The sequence below is a fragment of the Mus pahari genome, chromosome 18, assembly GCF_900095145.1.
Source record: "Mus pahari chromosome 18, PAHARI_EIJ_v1.1, whole genome shotgun sequence".
Taxonomy (NCBI): domain Eukaryota; kingdom Metazoa; phylum Chordata; class Mammalia; order Rodentia; family Muridae; genus Mus; species Mus pahari.
In genome coordinates, this window is record NC_034607.1 from 44,127,478 (window position 1) to 44,145,623 (window position 18,146).

An 18,146-nucleotide genomic window follows, 5' to 3' on the forward strand; every position below is an offset into this window, starting at 1 on the left:
TACCGTGCAGTTCGCCTTCGTATGTGTGAGTATTTATTCGTGTGTTAAATGTAAGCAAAGAGAACAGGTTATAAAATAGATCACTCGGGTGTCTGCTTGAACTTTATAAGCAGAAGATCATCAAAGCTGGGGCATTGATTATGCAAGTGAGCCTACTCTGAAATCAAAACAGAGAGGTTTTGGTTTTTTTTTTATTTTTATTCTCCTCTGCTATTTCATAGAATCATCCTGAAGCTCTTTAGGTTGTGATTTCTTCTCCTAAGTGTCCTTGGCAAGAAAATTATTTCAGTAAGGAAAACACAAGGGAGAATAATCTTGTGTGGTGTGTGATGGAGGGATGGCATCAGTATCGTTAGCTTTGTAGAGACCATAGCTGTTTGCTTGCCCCGTCTTCTATGAGAAAATACCTCCACACCATGCTATGAATTCATGTCAGGGTCTCACAATGGCTAGGCAGCACTAACATAGCATTGCACACCGCAGCCGGAAAACACTGTCTTGAGATGACATTTACTCTTCAGTGTGAGCAACAGGTGTAAGTGTTAAGTGCAAGCACTTTGAAATTTTCTCTGTAGCTATCGTTATCTGAAACATGTTTGCCGTCGAGCAGTCGGTCCTAGTTCGGGTGTGTGATAGGGTCTTTTAAAGATAACATGAAAATAACTTGTGTCATGTCCCTGGCGGTCAGTACAGAAGTATTTGTTTTTTATTAAGAGGTATTTGAAGTAGGAGGAACATAGTTAAAAATGGAGCCTAACTAGTGTTTCTTATGTTTGTTGCATTTTTCTGAACTGGATATCAGAGCGGGGATGGGGTGGGGATGGGGATGGGGAATTTTAATTCTCATTTTTTTAACTGTGTGTACCTCTATGGGTATGTAGCTGAGTGTGCAGATTCTGATGGGGGTCAGAAGGTACCACATCTCTCCTAGAGAGGGAGTTACAGGGGATGATGTTACAGTGTGGGTGCCTGGAATGGAACTCAGGTTCTGTGCAAAATCAGTACTTACTCTTAATTGTGAACCACTTCTCCTGCCCCAAGGCTGACTTCAGGACCTAATTTATTATCATTTGTCTCATCCCAGGACAGACATCTGAATGGTCTCACCTTCAGAATGTCATGAACTCTGTCTCACTAGGTTATAGCCCTTTGTAGCTGAGGTTGTGGTCCTGTGTAGCTGTGTAGCTGAGGTTTGTTGTAGGTAGTGTTGGGTGCCAGCAGTGGGTCCCAAAATATGTTGGAGATGCTGCACTTCACTGCATCTCTCTCCTCCCTCATGGCAGCAAATGATACTTAGTGTTCATTGGCTTCCTTGCTGTATTGTACAATACAGTGAGAAAAAATTAACCTAATTTTTCTTTTGAGATTGACAAAGGTAACTAACTCATAAATACTTCTTGTAAACATGGAATGGTCAAAAAAGCTTTATTTAAAAAATTAAAAAGTGCTTATGCGTGCCTGCATGTGTGTGTGTGTGTGTGTGCGCGCGCGCGCGCGCGCGCGCGCGCACTCGAGAGCTCATGTGTGCATGGGAGTGGTACATGCCTTTGCATACGGAAGTCAGAAAACAACCCTGGGTGTCATTCCTTAGACATCAGTCACTCTTTATTTATTTTCTGAGAAAGGGTCTCATTCCTTAGACACCAGTCAACTCTTTACTCATTTTCTGAGAACGGGTCTGTGGAACTCACTGATTCAACTATGCTGACTGACCAGCGGCTCCAGGGATCCAGGTCACCTCCTCCCCAGAGCTGAGACACAGCAGCACACCTGCTTTTCTTGGGTCCTCCCGTGTGTGCGGCATGCACTCTGCTCACCAAGCTATCTCCTGAGCCCTGCCCCCCCCCCCCCCCCTACCCCCGCAATAAAGTATTTGTAGGCATCGGAGTTGGCGAGGAACACAGGACTTTGACCACAAATGTGACGATTTAATTTCTACATGTGTGGCTGTATTTCAGGCTTCCCAGTGACTTAGGAGGTAGCGGGCATTCCTATGTACAAATTTCTGCCCAAACTGCCTTTCGCAAATGAGGGCCTCCCATTTGGGTGCTGATCTTGACATCCCAGTGTGTGTTTGATCTCAAGGCCTTTGAAGAAAGGGGAGAGGAAAAAACCTGTCTCTGGGTAAACTGTCTTGCAGATGAGGACTGGGATGATGACCAGCTACTTGGTTTTGAACCCTGCAATGAGAACCTTATCTCTGGCTGCAACATCATCAATGGGAAATGCGAATGCGGTACCATCCGAACCTGCAACAATCCCTTTGAGTTCCCAAGGAAGGACATGTGCCTTTCAGCATTAAAGAGGATCGAAGGTAAGCATGCTTTGTTGTTGTTGTTGCTGCTGCTGCTGCTGCTGCTGTTTGCTGTCTTGTTTGCTCGGCTCCACCTCGTGCCACCGAGCAGCGATAGCATCGGAGCCCACAAAGGCAAGGGCAACCTTAGAGAGTCCTAACGGAGAAGCATCCAGTGTGTCAGGTGCTGATGCAATTGAAGTGTGCGTTTCCCAGAAGTATGGGAGGGTGCGCAGTCATCCCGTGAGCGGGGTACCTTGTGCCAGCTGGCCTAGGTCACCTCTGCATAATGGATGATTCCATGAGTGGTGCGCCCGGTCGGGATCAGCATCTGTTGTCACTGGGTCCATTCTGCTTGACTGGCCCTAGCGTGGCGCTCTGCTAATTAGAAAGATGGCTCATCTGGCAGAGGGGAAGAAGTGGATAGAGGAAAAAGAAGTGTGCGGGTACACTGAAAGCTAAGGTGAATTTTTGCCAGGATCCAGAATTAGGCAGGTATGAATGGATAGTGAGACACTTCACCTCTGGAGAGAAGTCAGAAATTAAATTAAAGTCTCAAGAGAATTATACTAATATGGTCCAGAAACTTTGTCTGTTTGTACATATAACCTAGAAAAAGCAATTGATAACTTGAAAATATATTTGTAAACATAAAAACCCCAGTGGAAGAACCCTGAGCTTAGTGCTGGAGCTTGCAACAAGAGTTGAGAAGACGGAGGCCTAGATGCCTGCCCTGCCCTACCAGGACTGGGTTTTGCCTCAGCCCTGGGTTCTCCTGGTGTGGGGAGAGAGATGACAGAAAAGGAGTGTTAACAAGAGACAGTCTTAAATTCACCCCTTTCCTTCAGAATGTTGTCATTCAAAGAATGACACAACATGCAGTTTAGACTAGCAAGGATTTTCTGTGTCCAAATCCAAGCCAGACCCTGGGGCAGCTGAGCAGGACGGAAGTTTCTGGAATGTATTAGTTTTACAATGTATTAGATTTATTAAGCCATTCCAAATAATAAGGCATGTATAATAACCTATAAAATAGTGCTGCTCTTTTGCACTTACCCGAGTTACTCAACTGTTGAGAGACTATAGTAGAAAATAATAAAAAAATAAAATGATAAAAATAAAAGTATTCTGTGGTATAGGTGACTGAACCCAGGCAGGGACTCATGCATGCTAGGCTATAGGGATTTACTGATCGTGTGTGTGTGTGTGTGTGTGTGTGTGTGTGTGTGTGTGTGTGTATTCTTATCTTATACATTACATTCCAGTCATAGTTTCCCCTCCCTCCACTCCTCCCAGTACTCACACACCTCCTGTCTACCCCACATCCACTCCTCCTCTGTTTCCTTCAAAAAAAGAGCAGGCCATCAGAACTATCAGTGGAACACAGCATGGCAAGTTATAAGAAGATCAGGCACAAACCCTTCTATACAGGCTAGACGAAGCAACCGTTAGGAGGAAAAGGGTCCCAGGTGCAGACAAAAGAGTCGGAGACACACCCTCTCCCAACTGTTAGGCGTCCCACAAGAACACCAAGCTACACAACCGTGACGTGTGCAGAGGGCTTAGCTTCCACTTTATAGGGTCTATGTTTCAGTCACTGTGAGCTCCTCTGAGCCCTGCTTAGTTGAGTCTGTGGGCTGACACGTCTCTCCCCAGCCTAACAAACCTTTTTAGAACTACAGAGAGGAGTGAAGAACACTCCTTCTAGTCCTTAAGTTTGTACATGGCTGATTCGAGCTTCCACATATAGATGTTAGTTACAAGGTAACCTGGAGTTATAGATGATTTAGTTACATGATTATTTAAAGTTTTATCCATATTTTAGAAATCAGGTTATATGAAATACTATGACAGGCTAGGTCTGCCACATCTTGCCATTCTGACACTTATGAAACAACTGTATCCAGTGGTCCCCGTGCTCTGCAGTGACTGTCCCTCAGACACTTTGCGGTCACTTAGCTAATGCCCTGCTTTTGAGCATGGTCTCTTCGCGGCCATCTAGGTTCTTTTGAGATGTAGCAGTTTGATTAAGAAAGCTGTGTCACCAGCCCTGCTGTTGGTTCACGTACCATTACGACAGGTTCATCTGTAATGAATTAGGCAATTGTGCGTGACCTCCGTGATGACTTTCAAGGAGTGATTCTGGAGTGGCTGTTTGTGACATCTCTTGTCTCTTACGTTGAGATCATCCCACAGTAATTACTGGCTCTAGTTAAATTACTTTACTTAAAAAAGAAGGCCTTCATGTAATCCAAAGGTAGGACTGATTAAGGCCATTGAGGGTTAAATGGTTTGTTATTCAAAATAAGGCATTCTGTAGTTTTTGAGATCATTTCAAGAACTCAGGACTGGGGGATTTCCCTTTTCTGAGGAGTAATTTGGGGGGAAAATCCCTTATTGTTAAACATGTGAAACTTAAAGATGATCTTAAGCTTATGTGTAATTGAGTCTTTAAAACTGTTAGAAGTTTGAATCTGTAGTTGGAATACTGTAGACGTCTTCCAGTCAAGCAAGATTCACCTGGAACTGTATCTTAAGATATAATGGAGGTAAAGTGTTTAATAATGGGCTTTAGAACTGAAAACAACCTGAACTAAAACACACATTTTTGAACGGGGAATTTGCATGACGTACATGTGTGACACTAGGAAAACTGGGCAAAAAAGAGCCAGGTTTCATGCAGGTATCGGATAGGACTTGGTGGCACATTTGGTGTTGTGCTGTGAACATCTCGAAAAGGAGGCAGAGACGTGGGGCTTTGGGAATCCCTCCCTGAGTTAGCTACAAGCCCTTAGGAGTAACATTAAATGAGGTGTCCTTTCTCGCAGGTTGAAGAAAGGTGGGCAGTCATGATGTGCGTTATTTTACGTCACTGTCTTACCCTGAGTGGGAAGATAAACTTGTGAAAGAGGCCTGGTGGGAGAAACGGGAATTGAATCTACCTCTGAGAAATTTGTCGAGTAGTTCTATAGAAATGGGAATCGATAAGCAAACGTGGACAGAAAAGATGATAGCCATCGGAGTACTTGGACTTGATTGAATCAATGAGCTTTGATAAGCTTAGTGGATGATGGTCAAGATAAATTTTAGGGTCTGATATTTAGGATGTACACAGGGATCATTTGCTAAGTGTGGGATACATGGGGAGATTGGTTGGGATCTACTTCCCAAGTTTGTTTTGCTACATTTGAGGTGTCCACGGAGAAGCAATGGAAGAGGATGTGTGTAATGGGCCTGGAGGGGCGGGGAGATCTGACGTGGAGATAAGGGTGATGAGTCGCAGTCCAAGGAGAAGGTGGTGTCCTCCAAGCCTTCAGGGTCCATGGGTGATGCGAGTAGATGAAACGTGGTGTGACAGGAAATGGCGTAATAGAGGAGAAAGGGTCACACCAGCGTGACCTGAAGTGCAGTGAAGGCGGTGCCAGGAGGAGTCCTCAGTCACAGCTGCTCTTAGCTAAGCGACAAATTCACGCACAAAGATGGCATAGGTCACTTTAACGGACTGTGAAGTCATTGATTGATCGGCCCTGTTGTTTTGTTTTGCTTTCCCTAAAGCTTGTAGGAGTGTTTGTGTCAGAGCAGATCAGCCTGTCCCCAGAAGGGGAGCTGATTCAAAGCAGAAATCCCGAGATAAGGAAGTGACTGGAGAGGGAAGTGATGACAAGATTATAATCCTGGACTATTAGGATCCAGAAGAGCCCTCCGTCCACCAGCACGTCCATCTGGGCCTTCGGGCGCTGTCCCCTTTACTGTTTAGCGCTTATGGCTTTCTCTCTGGGCCTGCTTAGCCAGGAGGAGCTGGGCTTGCACAGGGCCAATGTACTCTCTGGCTCCCCCAATCCATCAGCTGAAGGACCTCTGTATGGCCCTAAGGGTGCAGGAGCATACACCGCATCCTGCCAGGGAAGTTTTAATTTCATCTTTAGACAAAAGATGTGTTATAACGGACCTAAGGCGAACTCCGTTGATACAGTTTCCTATCTGTATTTATTTTTCTGCGACTGCTTAAAACAAATGGAACTTTGTTTTTAATGTCGCGTGGCTCTGTTCTCTGATGCCAAGCTGGTTTTAACACAGAGGCAGATACCTTCTATTCTTACGGGGTTTTGTTGTTGTTTGTTTGTTTGTTTGTTTTGTTTTGCTTTGCTTTATTTTGTTTTTCTTTTTGGATATTAAGGACCGCAGAGTATTGGCTTTTAACTAAACTTATTATTTCAGTTCTGCCTGAGGGAATGATATTGTTTCTTTCTAACCCATTTTTAGGTTTTAAAAATACTTTCATTTTTTTTCCCTCTGCAGGGTCAGGGGCCAAGGCTAGATTTTATTTCCGAAGGTTATCTTTCTCTTGGTCTCTTGACCCCAGTCCAAGCTAAGCTTGGAGGCCTCCTCTGGACTTTTGGTTCTTGTGGCCATTTGTAATGTTTGTCACTAAACAAAAATCAACTAGTATTTTTGAAAGCAACATGGCACTGTGTGCTTTCATAGACCTTTCTTTAAAAAAAAAAATGTTTTTCATGTGGATATGAGGTAGAAGTAAGGGATGCTCACAGAAAACACCCCACAGAAAACAATGTGGTAACATGATGCTTTAATGTCTCCTGTGAGGCACTGCTCAGAAGTCCCTCCTGTTTCTCTGGCCTGAGAGAGAGGCTTCCAGCTGTAGTAGGAAGGCTACTGTCCTGTCACATAAGTACAGAGGAGGCAGAAGCGCTCGTCTTTTCCCTTGCAAGTTTCCTCCTGGGCAGGTCCTGGTGTCTCCTAGTTATCTCAGGAGTCACCTACAGCAAGGGACTGTGCATGACCAGGAAGCCCCAGCAGAAAGGGCTCCTGCTGGCTTTCCTGAAACACGGGTAGGAGGACTATACAGTGTTTATACAGATCTGCTTCCCCTCCCCAGAGGAGTCGATTCAAGACTGGCCCAAGAGACCCTTGTGTCTTTAATCACTAGAACAAGTTTGAACCACCTCTCGCATTGCTTCTCAAAAAGAAGGCATAGGTTTCAAATCGCTTCACTTGAAATATTAATGCACGGTGGGTTCACTATGCAATTAAAGATTTCTTCCAAGTAAATGTTAAAAGAGATTAAAAGGCGATGGAGGCGTTTTTTTACCTGTTATTCGTTAATGGGTTGCGGGATGGCTCCATGGGTAAGGATGTTCTCTGCTAAGCTTGGTGGTCTGCATTTGATCCTTGGAACCTGTGTGATGGAAGGAGAGAACGGACTCCTGCAAGCTGTCTCCATACACGCATGCGCATCCAATGTAGAAAATTCTTATTATCACCACTACTATTGATATTAGTATCATGGCACCACATATTAAAGGAAAAATATAAATTCAGAAGTTAGATTCTGAAGCGATCCTCTGTTTGTAATAGAGGTGGCCCTTTGCATAACCTACCTGTCTGATCCTAAAGTCCTAGGGACGCAGCTAAAACCTTTGGATTTTTGGGTAAATTATACCGATGTCCTGCATGGCATTAAATATCAGTGCCCTCAAACATTCCCTAATGTAATATAATGGGAACAATAACATTGTGATGATTAGCTCACAGGCCATAGAAGTAGTTTTACATAACTGTTGGTTGTTCAGGAACTCCATGTAGCAAAGTGAAATTTACAAGGCTCTTCTAACAACTCATGAGTATTATTCTGTTGACAAGAGGATAGACACGGGCTGTGTGTTGTACATCTAATGAGGTTTACAACACCTAGGGGACACTTCGTGGCCTCTTCAACCCGCTGCAAAAATATATTCATTGATGATTCAACACATATAATTATTTATCTCCCTTCTCCTGCTCTCCCCTCCCCCCGCAAAGGATAAGCTCTACACATGTGTCTTTTAGAGACTCAAGCAAGCTGTTTTGGGGGAACCTTGCCCTCTCAACTTTAGGACTTTAGTATTTGCAGATTTCTAATTGTTAAGTCGGGTTCTTCATTAAGATTACTAAATATAGATTCTATTTTTCTTAAGTGAGTTAGTGCCGGGTTATGCTTATGATAACATTGCTTTGTCTCATAGAAATTGTCTTAAATTTTAATTTTAAATGAATCCAATTAATATTGCTTATCAACTTCCGAACTGCTAGGTCTTCTTGTGGACAAGTGAAAAAAGACACGTTATCCTCACCTTCCAGATGGCGAAAGGACCTCATTACTATCAGGGTCCCCGATGGTTTTTCCTCTGGCTGCTTAAATGCCGTTTACAAGTACTTATTCTGCTTATGAAAGACAGTAAGGCCTTTATGCAATCTTAAATCTATATCACTGTCTCATTTTTTATAAAGACAATCATAAATTGATAACACAGTGTGCTGTTCTTTAAAAAAAAAAAACTTTTTTATAAAGAACTCGAAAATAAAACATCTCACAGCAAAATCAACTAGATTGCAAGTTTGTATAGAACAGTGAACATCCACATAGAGTCATTCTGCTTTTTCATTTGGGGAAAATAAATGCTTATACATATATATGGAGGGGTGTGTGTGTGTTGTGAGCGTGTGTCTTTAAATGACTTAAATCCCTATTTCATGATAGGAGAAATAAAACAGAATCAAAGTAAAGGTTTTGAAACAGTAGACTTTTAGCCTAGGTTAAGTCAACATTTTAAAACTATATATTATAGGTATATTAGAGGTATAGATTTTTAGAAGAGTTATTGTTAAAAACATGTTTGAGCTCATTGCCAATTTGATGGTCTGATAAGCGGCACAGGAAAAACAGAAAGGGCCCCCGAGAAGGCGGAAACCAGTGTCAAGTATCTGGGAAATAAAAACAGGAAGCTCAAGGAACTTGGCCTCAGGCCAGTTGGAGGGAGCAGTCGCTTGAAAACCATTCGTTCTACCTGCATTCTGGCTGTGGGACATTATACAGTGACCTACCCTTCTGGGAGTTGTGGGTTCTAGTGCTCTTCAAGGAGATAGGAGGAAGTCCTGATTAAAGATGTTGTATCCGTTGCTAAGGGAAGCATGGTAGGTAGGTAAAGAGGGAAGTTTTATCCCACTGCACTGGGAATGAACACAGGAAGGAGTTACTGTCAAATGAACTTTCATATTGACATTCGAGCAGTGCTTCCCAGGCACATTCCCTAGGCAAGGACTCTTTTGGGGTCCTGTACCATTCAACGATTCTTCCCTTTCTTTTGTTCGGTCTTAACCTCTTTAAGAACATACACAACAACATTTTCAAGCCATCTCTTAGGCCCTAAGATGAGCTCAGTTCAACCAACTCCCTGCCCATCCTTGTCTAACAGTGTCTCACCCTCAGGTTAAAGCAACACCAGACGTAGTAGAGAATGTTCTTGCTTCACATGTAATATGTCCTATTTTAAAGTGAACACACTGTGCATTTTAAGAATACATCAATTATTGTTGCTAAAGGGACAAAATGCATCCGGGCCTCAAGCTAGGGAAGTGGTGCTCTTTCAGAACCAGCTTTCAACTTTCTTTATGCTCCTCCCAGGAGGGATTAGCAGGTGCTGATCTAATGCCTGGCTTCAGCAGGTTTAGAGGTTTTTTTTTCTCCCCTGAGTGGCTCTGAGCAGCCCCTCCTGTGTTTGTGGTTTCTGACTTGGCTAGAGGTGACCTCTCAGGTTTTCCCAGGGCTCAGCATGTGCTCTGTCACACGGAGCTGCTGAGTGGCTGCCTGGCCCAGCTGTGTCCAGCTGAACCCTGTCCCTGCACAAAAAACACGTTTTCTTCTGTAGAATCCCAGCCCTCTGAGTGGCCACAGGGACAGCTAGGTGACACGGAGCCCTTGCTGAGATTCCCCAGAGGGAAGTGGGAGGTGGTTCTGCAGGGCCTGGGATTCTCCAGTCCCTGAGAGCAGGCCAGCTGCCCTGAGCTCTGGGTCATCTCCATCAACCAGAGGGTGTGGACCATCCCAGGTTTCCTGAGCCGCTAGTATGTGTACCCCCAGGCCATTGAAATCCCATGCATTAGTGTCATTCTTATTCCCAGGCCATTATCTGGTACTGTGGACACTTCACCCAAGTTAGGTGAAGTGTCCACTGTCTTTTTTACTGGAGAGAGGAGGGAAGGTCTGTGAAAGGCAGCTCGAGCATGAGTTTATGAGCACAGTGGCTTTCACGAGAATCTGCTTTCAGTCAAAAGCTGATTGTTTCAAGTGTCCTTATGGCCTGTCAGGGTAGGTATTTTATGCTTTTCCAGGCTTGCAGTATTACATGTTTATTAGTATCTTAGTTAAGAGGTTATCTGGGATGCTGGACAGTGGTGGCACACGCCTTTAATCCCAGCACTCGGGGGAGGCAGAGGCAGGCGGATTTCTGAGTTCGAGGCCAGCCTGGTCTACAGAGTGAGTTCCAGGACAGCCAGGGCTACACAGAGAAACCCTGTCTCAGGGAAAAAAATAAAATATATAAAAAATAAATACATAAAAGGTCTTCTGGGAGGAAAGGTTCCTTTAAATATAGGTTTTTCCTTTTCCCTTTCTCTTTCCCTTTCCCTTTTCCTCCCCTCTCCTCCCTCCCCTTCCTCCTTCCTCCTTCCTTCCTTCCTTCTCTTCCTACTTTTTTTTTTTAGGAATGAAAATGGAAAGGAATGAAAATGGAAAGATCTTTGCAAATGAAAGGGACAAAGTTAAATTGCCCCCCCCCCCCCCCCAGTAAAAAGCTAGTTTCTTCCACTTGCAGCTGAAAGTCACCAGGACCAACCTTCTATGGAGCGTGAGGGTGGCTTCCTTTGTCCTTTCCTGGAAATGATCATCCCACCCTGTTCATTCCGGACTTGTGTTCGCCTCAGAACCCCAGCCTCACGTTTCTCTTTTTATACACTTTCTTACCATCTAGGAAGATGTTCAGCCAGGCAGTGACATACTCAGGACAGCCAGATGCAAATGGAATGGCGCTGAGCGTGGGAGCTGAGGGAGATAGACATTCATGAACAACACAAATCAATTGGATGGAGTTTTAATTAGTCGCAAAGCCCTTCTGTGACCCATAGACAACGCCGTTTACCTCTAGAACCGATGTCTCTCTGTTCCTTGTGAAATGTGAGACTTTCTCAAGAAAGTCATTTCAGGGTTCATTAACATTCAACCTTTGGTTTGAAAAAAGTTTAGAAATGTCCTACTAATAAAATTTGACGCATCCCCTAGTACATATTGACCTCTGCCACGCATAAGGTAATAGCCTGGGCACTTTTTGGGTACGTGGGTTCCTCTTGTAATGGTGTATGGGCGATCAGACAAGAAGAGCGGCCCACGTGAGCTGCCGCTGCCGCTGGAGTCCTGGGCATTGTCTTCTCTATGGCACCTTCCTGCTTTTGATTTGTGACCCCCATTGCTCAGTGTTTTTTGCATCAGGAGGAAGTGATGCAGTACGCGGTGACTGCAGAGCTAAGGAAGAGATTAACACAAGATGAATTCATGTGCCCGTGGTTTTCAGGGCCTGGAGTGTTCCTCTGAATCAAGGATGTATTCTTTTGTTTCTGGCTGACGACTTCCTAGTTTTCCAGCGGATAGGGAAACCTTTTCTCTGTCGCTGGAAGTCTTTTCTTTTTTTTTTTTTATTTTTTTAATTTCCCGAAAAGCAAGTACAGTGTTTTCTGCTTATCAGCGGCCTTTCCTTTCCTGTTCCAATAACAAGAGAACAATACAGGAATTTAATAATGTTTAAAGATTGATACCACTTTCTCCCAGTGTATCCATATATTTGTCTGCAGATAAAAAAAATTGAGGTTTTATGAAACAGAGGAAAGCATTTTGCTGGTAATATGAACCAAGAGCGTCATCTATGTCTCCCCCCCTCCCGGCCTTTCTCTTTCATCTAGTTCAGAGAATGAAATGGATTTTATTTTTCTCTTTAAAAAAAAATGTGTTCAGGATGTCTGCTGTTAAAAGTACAGAAATTAATAAGATTGGTAAGAACACTGGTTGAGCCCTGCCAGAAGGGCCTGTAAAGGTATCTAGAAGGCCTCCCAGTTTCATCTAGTGTGTTTATATTATATTATATTATATGATATGATATGAAAGATTCTTATTTACTGTTCATAGACTTTTTAAAATACCAGCAATGTGTGTCTTTTCAACAGTGGATGGAAAGACCACTACTGTGTGTTTTGGTGCAGTCTGTAGTGTGTGTGACCCTTCAGATGATTCCTGCAGATTGTGTGTGTGTGTGTGTGTGTGTGTGTGTGTGTGTGTTGACCTGTCTCTCTTTGGTCATTATAGGAGCTGTGACCTCAAGGGACCTTACACCATTCTCTGGTGTGTGAAACAGAATCTTAGGTTCTCAGTTGTGTCTGATCCCAGGGCTTGGTAACCAGGCAGGGTTTTAAACCGCCCAAATCCTTCCCACACGACACTTACAGCGATGTTTATCTCTGCTTTACTAAAGAGAAAGTAAGATTTACACTTTCTTAGTACCTGCTGGCCCTCTGCTTGCTAATCAGACTGGAATCTTCTAAACGCTTTCCTGTTCAGAGCCAGCTTGTCTCTGTCCATCAGGAATGTCGCAAATGAAATTAAGCTGTGGTCTTGTTATATATCTTAGTATGATGTGGAACTCAAAAATGTTATCTGCATGTTCCTTTATGCCTCTCTGCCTGGACCCATGTCTACTAAATGCCCCTGGGGAGTTTTTTGTTTTTGTTTTTTTAACTACATCAAGGATTAAACGTGTGTAATCATGTGTGTGTGTGTGTGTGTGTGTGTGTGTGTGTGTGTATTACATATATATAATATATATATATGACTAATAGATAATACTTGGCAATCAGTGTGTCTGTCTCATTAGCTCTGCTGTGTGTGTGTTTTGTGTGTGTGTGCGCGCGCGGGCATCCACATATGTGCTGTTAAGTATAACAAAGCTGGTAATGGTGTTACAGTCCCTGGTTACAAGTTTCCTGAAAGCTTTGCTCCTCTTTGATGGCTGTGGATTCCCTGCTAACCTCTGGCCATACAGACATTCCAGCCATTCTTTTAAAGAGCCGGTGTGATTTTTATGCGCTTTGTAAACATCTGTGGGAGAAAGAACAAGCTATAACTCTTCAAATAAATATTATTCAACCTCCTTCCACTTTCATTTCCCTTATCACTGGGACAACCACACCCAACTTCGCTATTAAACTATGTTGTCTATCGGCTTCCCACATGCCAACAAAGCAAAGGAAACACAACAGATAAAGTTGAATACTGTCTTCCTTCTGTTGACATTTCTACAGCAACAAGTCAGAAAGTTTGTCTCCTCTGAATAGACAAGTGTCATGGGTCAGGATCAGGTGGCATACCCAATGGTAACCATGATGGCTCTCAGCAGAGTTGTGTAAAACGTTCTAGAATTCTGATAGATGGAAGAAGAGTGACTATTAACTTACAAACTGCTTGCTTCATTTTTCTGTATATGGAGAGGAAAAAAAACGGGGGCACAGGTAGACCTATTGTGGGATATCTGGTCTCCAACTCTCAGAGTCAAGGCCATTTCAGCTCTCCCTGTGTCACCAGTTCTCAAGCCTCTGGGTCATGACCCTTTTGTTGCGGCGGGGGGGGGGGGTTCTGATGACTCTTTCACGGGATTCTAAGGCCATTGTCAGAAAGCAGATCTTTCTATTACAACTCATAGCAGTAGCAAGATTAGTTATAAAGTAGTAGCGAGACTGTGATTGGAGGTCCCCTACGGTCAGTCTTACAGTCCCTGGTCACAAGTTCCCTGACAGTTTTGCTCCTCTCTGATGGCTATGGATGCCCTGCTAACCTCTGGCCATAGAGACTGTGGTTGGGAGTCACCACAGCATGAGGAACTGTATTAAAGGAGGTTGAGGACCACCGCTCTAAGTGAAAGTTTGTCCTGGAGAAGCTTCTGTAATTGCCCATTCTTGTGGTGGGAGTATTTCGCTGAGTTTTATGGCACTGAAGTCCGTCACCGCCTGTTAGAGCTGTATACAAAATCCTGAGGTGTCTTTGATGTTCCATGCTTTTTACTGTTAGTTCCCCAGGAACCAGCCCAGCAAGACTTTTATCTATCTATCTATCTATCTATCTATCTATCTATCTATCTATCTATCTATCTATCTATCTATTTTTGGCACTCCTCTCCTCCCAAAGTTCCTTCTGTTTCAGATTTGCTTCCGAAAACTTCATTACAACTCATAGCAGCCAGTGGCATGCCCCGCTCACTCCAGGACCACTTGTTTATGACAGTGGCTGGTTCGGTTGTAGTTCCTATGCCGGAGATACTGATGTGTACTACCCTGAAGCATGTCCCACTTCCTTACTCATCTTAAATGAAGCAGCGCCTACAGAGAGCAAGACAATCGGTACAGCTTGTCTTATTTACTATCATCGGATGCATCAAAAGTGAGAGAATGTCCCCGGTGTGTTAGAAATCACAATGCGTAGACACACTGCGGCTTAAGAAGGCAGTAAATGTGAATTGGGCATAAGAATGACTTCCTTCACCCACTGGCACTTTAAAGGGACTTGGGCTATCAGTTAAGGAAAAAAAACACTAGGATTTTAAATAAGCCGAGCTTGGAAGTAATGTTTGGATTTTCCTTATATGCTGCTGAATAAACTCTAGTGTGTTAAATGTCAGTTTAATGTGTGTCGCCAGCATACCTAATAAAAAGAGAGGATGACAAAAAAAAAATCTACTTAAGGCTTTAAGACCCTGAAGCCCTTTAATGTGCTTTTGACCTTCAGCTAACGGACATAGTCCCAGAGCAGAGGAAATGCCTTAAATTCTAGCATCTGCGTTTGTTTCTGTATCCTTTTGGCACCGTTACAACAGCAGGGCTTTTCTTTCCTTTTCATTTTTTTTTTTTCCACACAGTACAGTCAACACAGGTTTTTCAAACAAGTTGGAAAGGACAGGACAGTCACGGGGCCAAAAGCAACGTCCCTGCCCAGTGCTGGGTGGCAGGGCCTGAGTGAATGGCTTTGCTGTTTCAAGGAAGTCTAGAACCGAAAAAAAAAAAAAAAAAAAAAAAAAAAAAAAACCAATCAGCAGGAACCTACACAAATCCAAACTTCAGACAAAATTAGATACCTAGGTGTGTGTGTAAATACACCTACGTGTAGCCAGTGCGTGATAGAGTGAATGTTGTCTTATGTTTGGACCTGTTGAATCTTTGTCAGGTGTGACCGGGTTATTCCATTTCATGTGGGTTTTGGATACTCCCTTGGATTTCCAGCTGTTTGAAGATTATTTCTTCAAGGGCTGTTTTTTTTTTTTTTCTGTAGCTGAGAAAATAAGTTGGTTTCCATTGAAGTCCTTGTAAAGTGTGTGTTCAGACAGGCAGTGCTTCCTTTCGGCTCCCTTAGACTTTCAGCCAGTCTGTCCTTTATCCTTAGTAAAAAGGTCACTTAAGCCTTTGAGATAGACCAGTGAGACCCCGATTCTCTTTCCATTAGTAAAAATTTCAAAACAAATAATAGGAAGTATATGCACATTATCCTGATTTCCCAGCTTCGCACCTTGGGGATGTGTGTGTATGACATTTTCTTCGGACTTTGAATAGCGTAACCCAGCATCTCTGACCTAGGTGGCTTTTGTGGGACCCTTCTTATTTTCATGCTTTCGATGCCTGCAGTGTTTCCATTGGTTTGTGATGTGCTAACGTAGAGGACTTAGGGGAAGTATTGTGTGCATGGATGCTTATGAGCAACATTAAAAGAAAGATTCTTAAAAGGAGCCTTGAAAGTTGTTTTCCAAAGGTAACTGACTCAGAAAAGCTTTCGTCTGAAGTAATAGTCCCCAGTGTGTTCATTTTTTCATTCACCCGTTCGTTCACTCATTTATTCATTCATGCATTCCCTGGTGTGCTCATTCACTCACTCACTCACTCACTCACTGATAGCTGTTGCAGACTTGCTGTGCTTCACACAGTTCAAGATGAACAAGGTGGGCAAGGCAGTGTTCCTCCCCGTCTTGGAGTTGCATCGAGTGTGAGCAGAATCGTAGAGTGGGAGTTGATTCCCAGGGTTCTGAGACTCAGACAGGATACTCAGAGAAAGCTGTCTCTGCAGAGATGGTTTTGTAAGTTGGACTAAAAGGAGAAAGGTGTTGCCTGTGCCACGAGCCAAGAGAAGGGGATGGAGAGAGACAGCTCAGCCTTGAAGAATACTTCTGCTCTTGCCAGAGGTCCCCCAGGCACCCACATTGAGTAGCTCACAACTACCTGACTCCAGCACCAGGGGTCTCAGATACATGCCCACGCATATACATATACATACACATACCCATACCCATACACATACACTCAAACGTAAATCTTACAAAACAAAACATACAAACAAAAGTCTGTGCCAGGCGCAGTGGTGCACAGCTTTGATTCCAGTGCTTGGAAGGCAGGTGGATTCCTACGAGTTGGAGGTTAGCCTGGTTTAAACAGCAAGATCCAGGCCAACCAAGACTGCAATAGTGAGAGCCTTTCTCAATAAAGCAAAACAAAGCCCAAGTTAAAAATTAATAACAGCAGCGATTGTATTAAACAGTAAATAAATAACGAGCCTGGAGAGACATATTCTATGCGGGGAGAGCACCTGTACATGATCTTACTGTGGGAGAAAATTGCCTAACCTGGGAGTCAGAAGAATTGGGTGGCAGGAAAGGTTAGGAAAGGACTCTGTTACACAGACTGTAAAGTAATAAGTTTTGATTTTTACCCACAATGCACTAGGAATCTGTAACAATGTTTTAAGCTTTGTCAGTGATAGAAGGAAGTGCTATTTATGAAATCAACTCTGGCCACTCTGAAAAAAAAAGCTGATTTTACCTGGGGGCTGCAGGGTCATGGGGGGGGGGGAATTCTTTTCAACACGGAAGGAGAATCCTGTTGGCCAGACCAGGGTGTTGATGGAGGAGGCAGAGAGAAAGGTGCAGATCCTTGTGTCCTGGAAATGCTCTGCTGAAGTCCTGGGGTCAGGTTAGGAGATGGATTTGAAAATGACCATCAGCCTTGAGTTGTTGGTACCCTTTCCTAGATGAAGAGGGATGGAGAGTTAAAGTGAGCCTTTGGAATCTGCTGAACTGTATCAAGGTAGAGAAGTTTTTGCAACCCTTTCTTCCTATGTGGATGGTGTTTGGAAGGTAAGGGAACCCAGGTACCTCCCCTGATCTTTGAAGAATGATTGTTATTCTTCCCTAGGGACGTCAGCAAAATTCACATCCCAATTTTCTTGGCTTCTCTCTAAAATTATTCACAGAATCTTTAAGCTTTCTGACAAGGAACATCTACTGTTTCGGGCATGATTATGTGAGTGTTGGAATCCCTGGAGAACCAGGGCCCGCTGAGGCAGATTCAAGTTGATTTGTGTTGTAGCTCATGCATATTCCACATCATGCAGAGCCTCTCCATTCCGGCCCTCCAGTCTCTAGCTGAGAGTGCACCCTTGAATGTGCTGGAACTCGGTTGTGTGTTCAAGCTCCTCGACATCCCCCATTATACTTTATTCTCCTTGCTGTCACCTTGGAAGCGGAGGCGGTGCCTGGCACATAGAAAAATTACTAATAATGTATCAGGGGTGGGGTTGGGGATTGAAACCAAGTTAGGAAAGAGAAGTCACAATGAAATGAACATCAGAATTGGACCTCATGTTATAGCTGTCGTGCAGGATTAGGAGAAAGATAAGGTGCGACATGGGGAATGCAAGGTTGTCCCGATCATGAACACTAAGGACATGGTGCGCATAGATAGCAGTGAGCATTCTGAAACTTAAGGTGAGCGCTAAGCACCCTTGAGCAGAAACATGGTGGCTGGAGAGTCCCAGTTGGTAGGAAATGAGGCACTAAGCACCATTAGTAACTTTGTATTTGTATCCTGAAAAGAAAAGGCATAGCCGATCTCTCTCTCTCTCTCTCTCTCTCTCTCTCTCTCTCTCTCTCTCTCTCTCTCT

General features: G+C 43.7%; 1 protein-coding gene across 4 annotated transcripts in view; it reads left to right on the forward strand.

Annotated features, from left to right (window-relative positions):
- The window catches only part of Crim1 (cysteine rich transmembrane BMP regulator 1), a 178,489-nt gene that overhangs the window by 36,297 nt on the left and 124,046 nt on the right, over window positions 1-18,146 (forward strand). For all 4 annotated transcript variants that reach the window (XM_021217779.2, XM_029531327.1, XM_029531328.1 and 1 more), the window contains exon 2: window positions 2,141-2,314. In XM_021217779.2, the coding sequence (XP_021073438.1) occupies window positions 2,141-2,314 (174 nt within the window). The remainder of the gene's footprint in view (window positions 1-2,140; window positions 2,315-18,146) is intronic.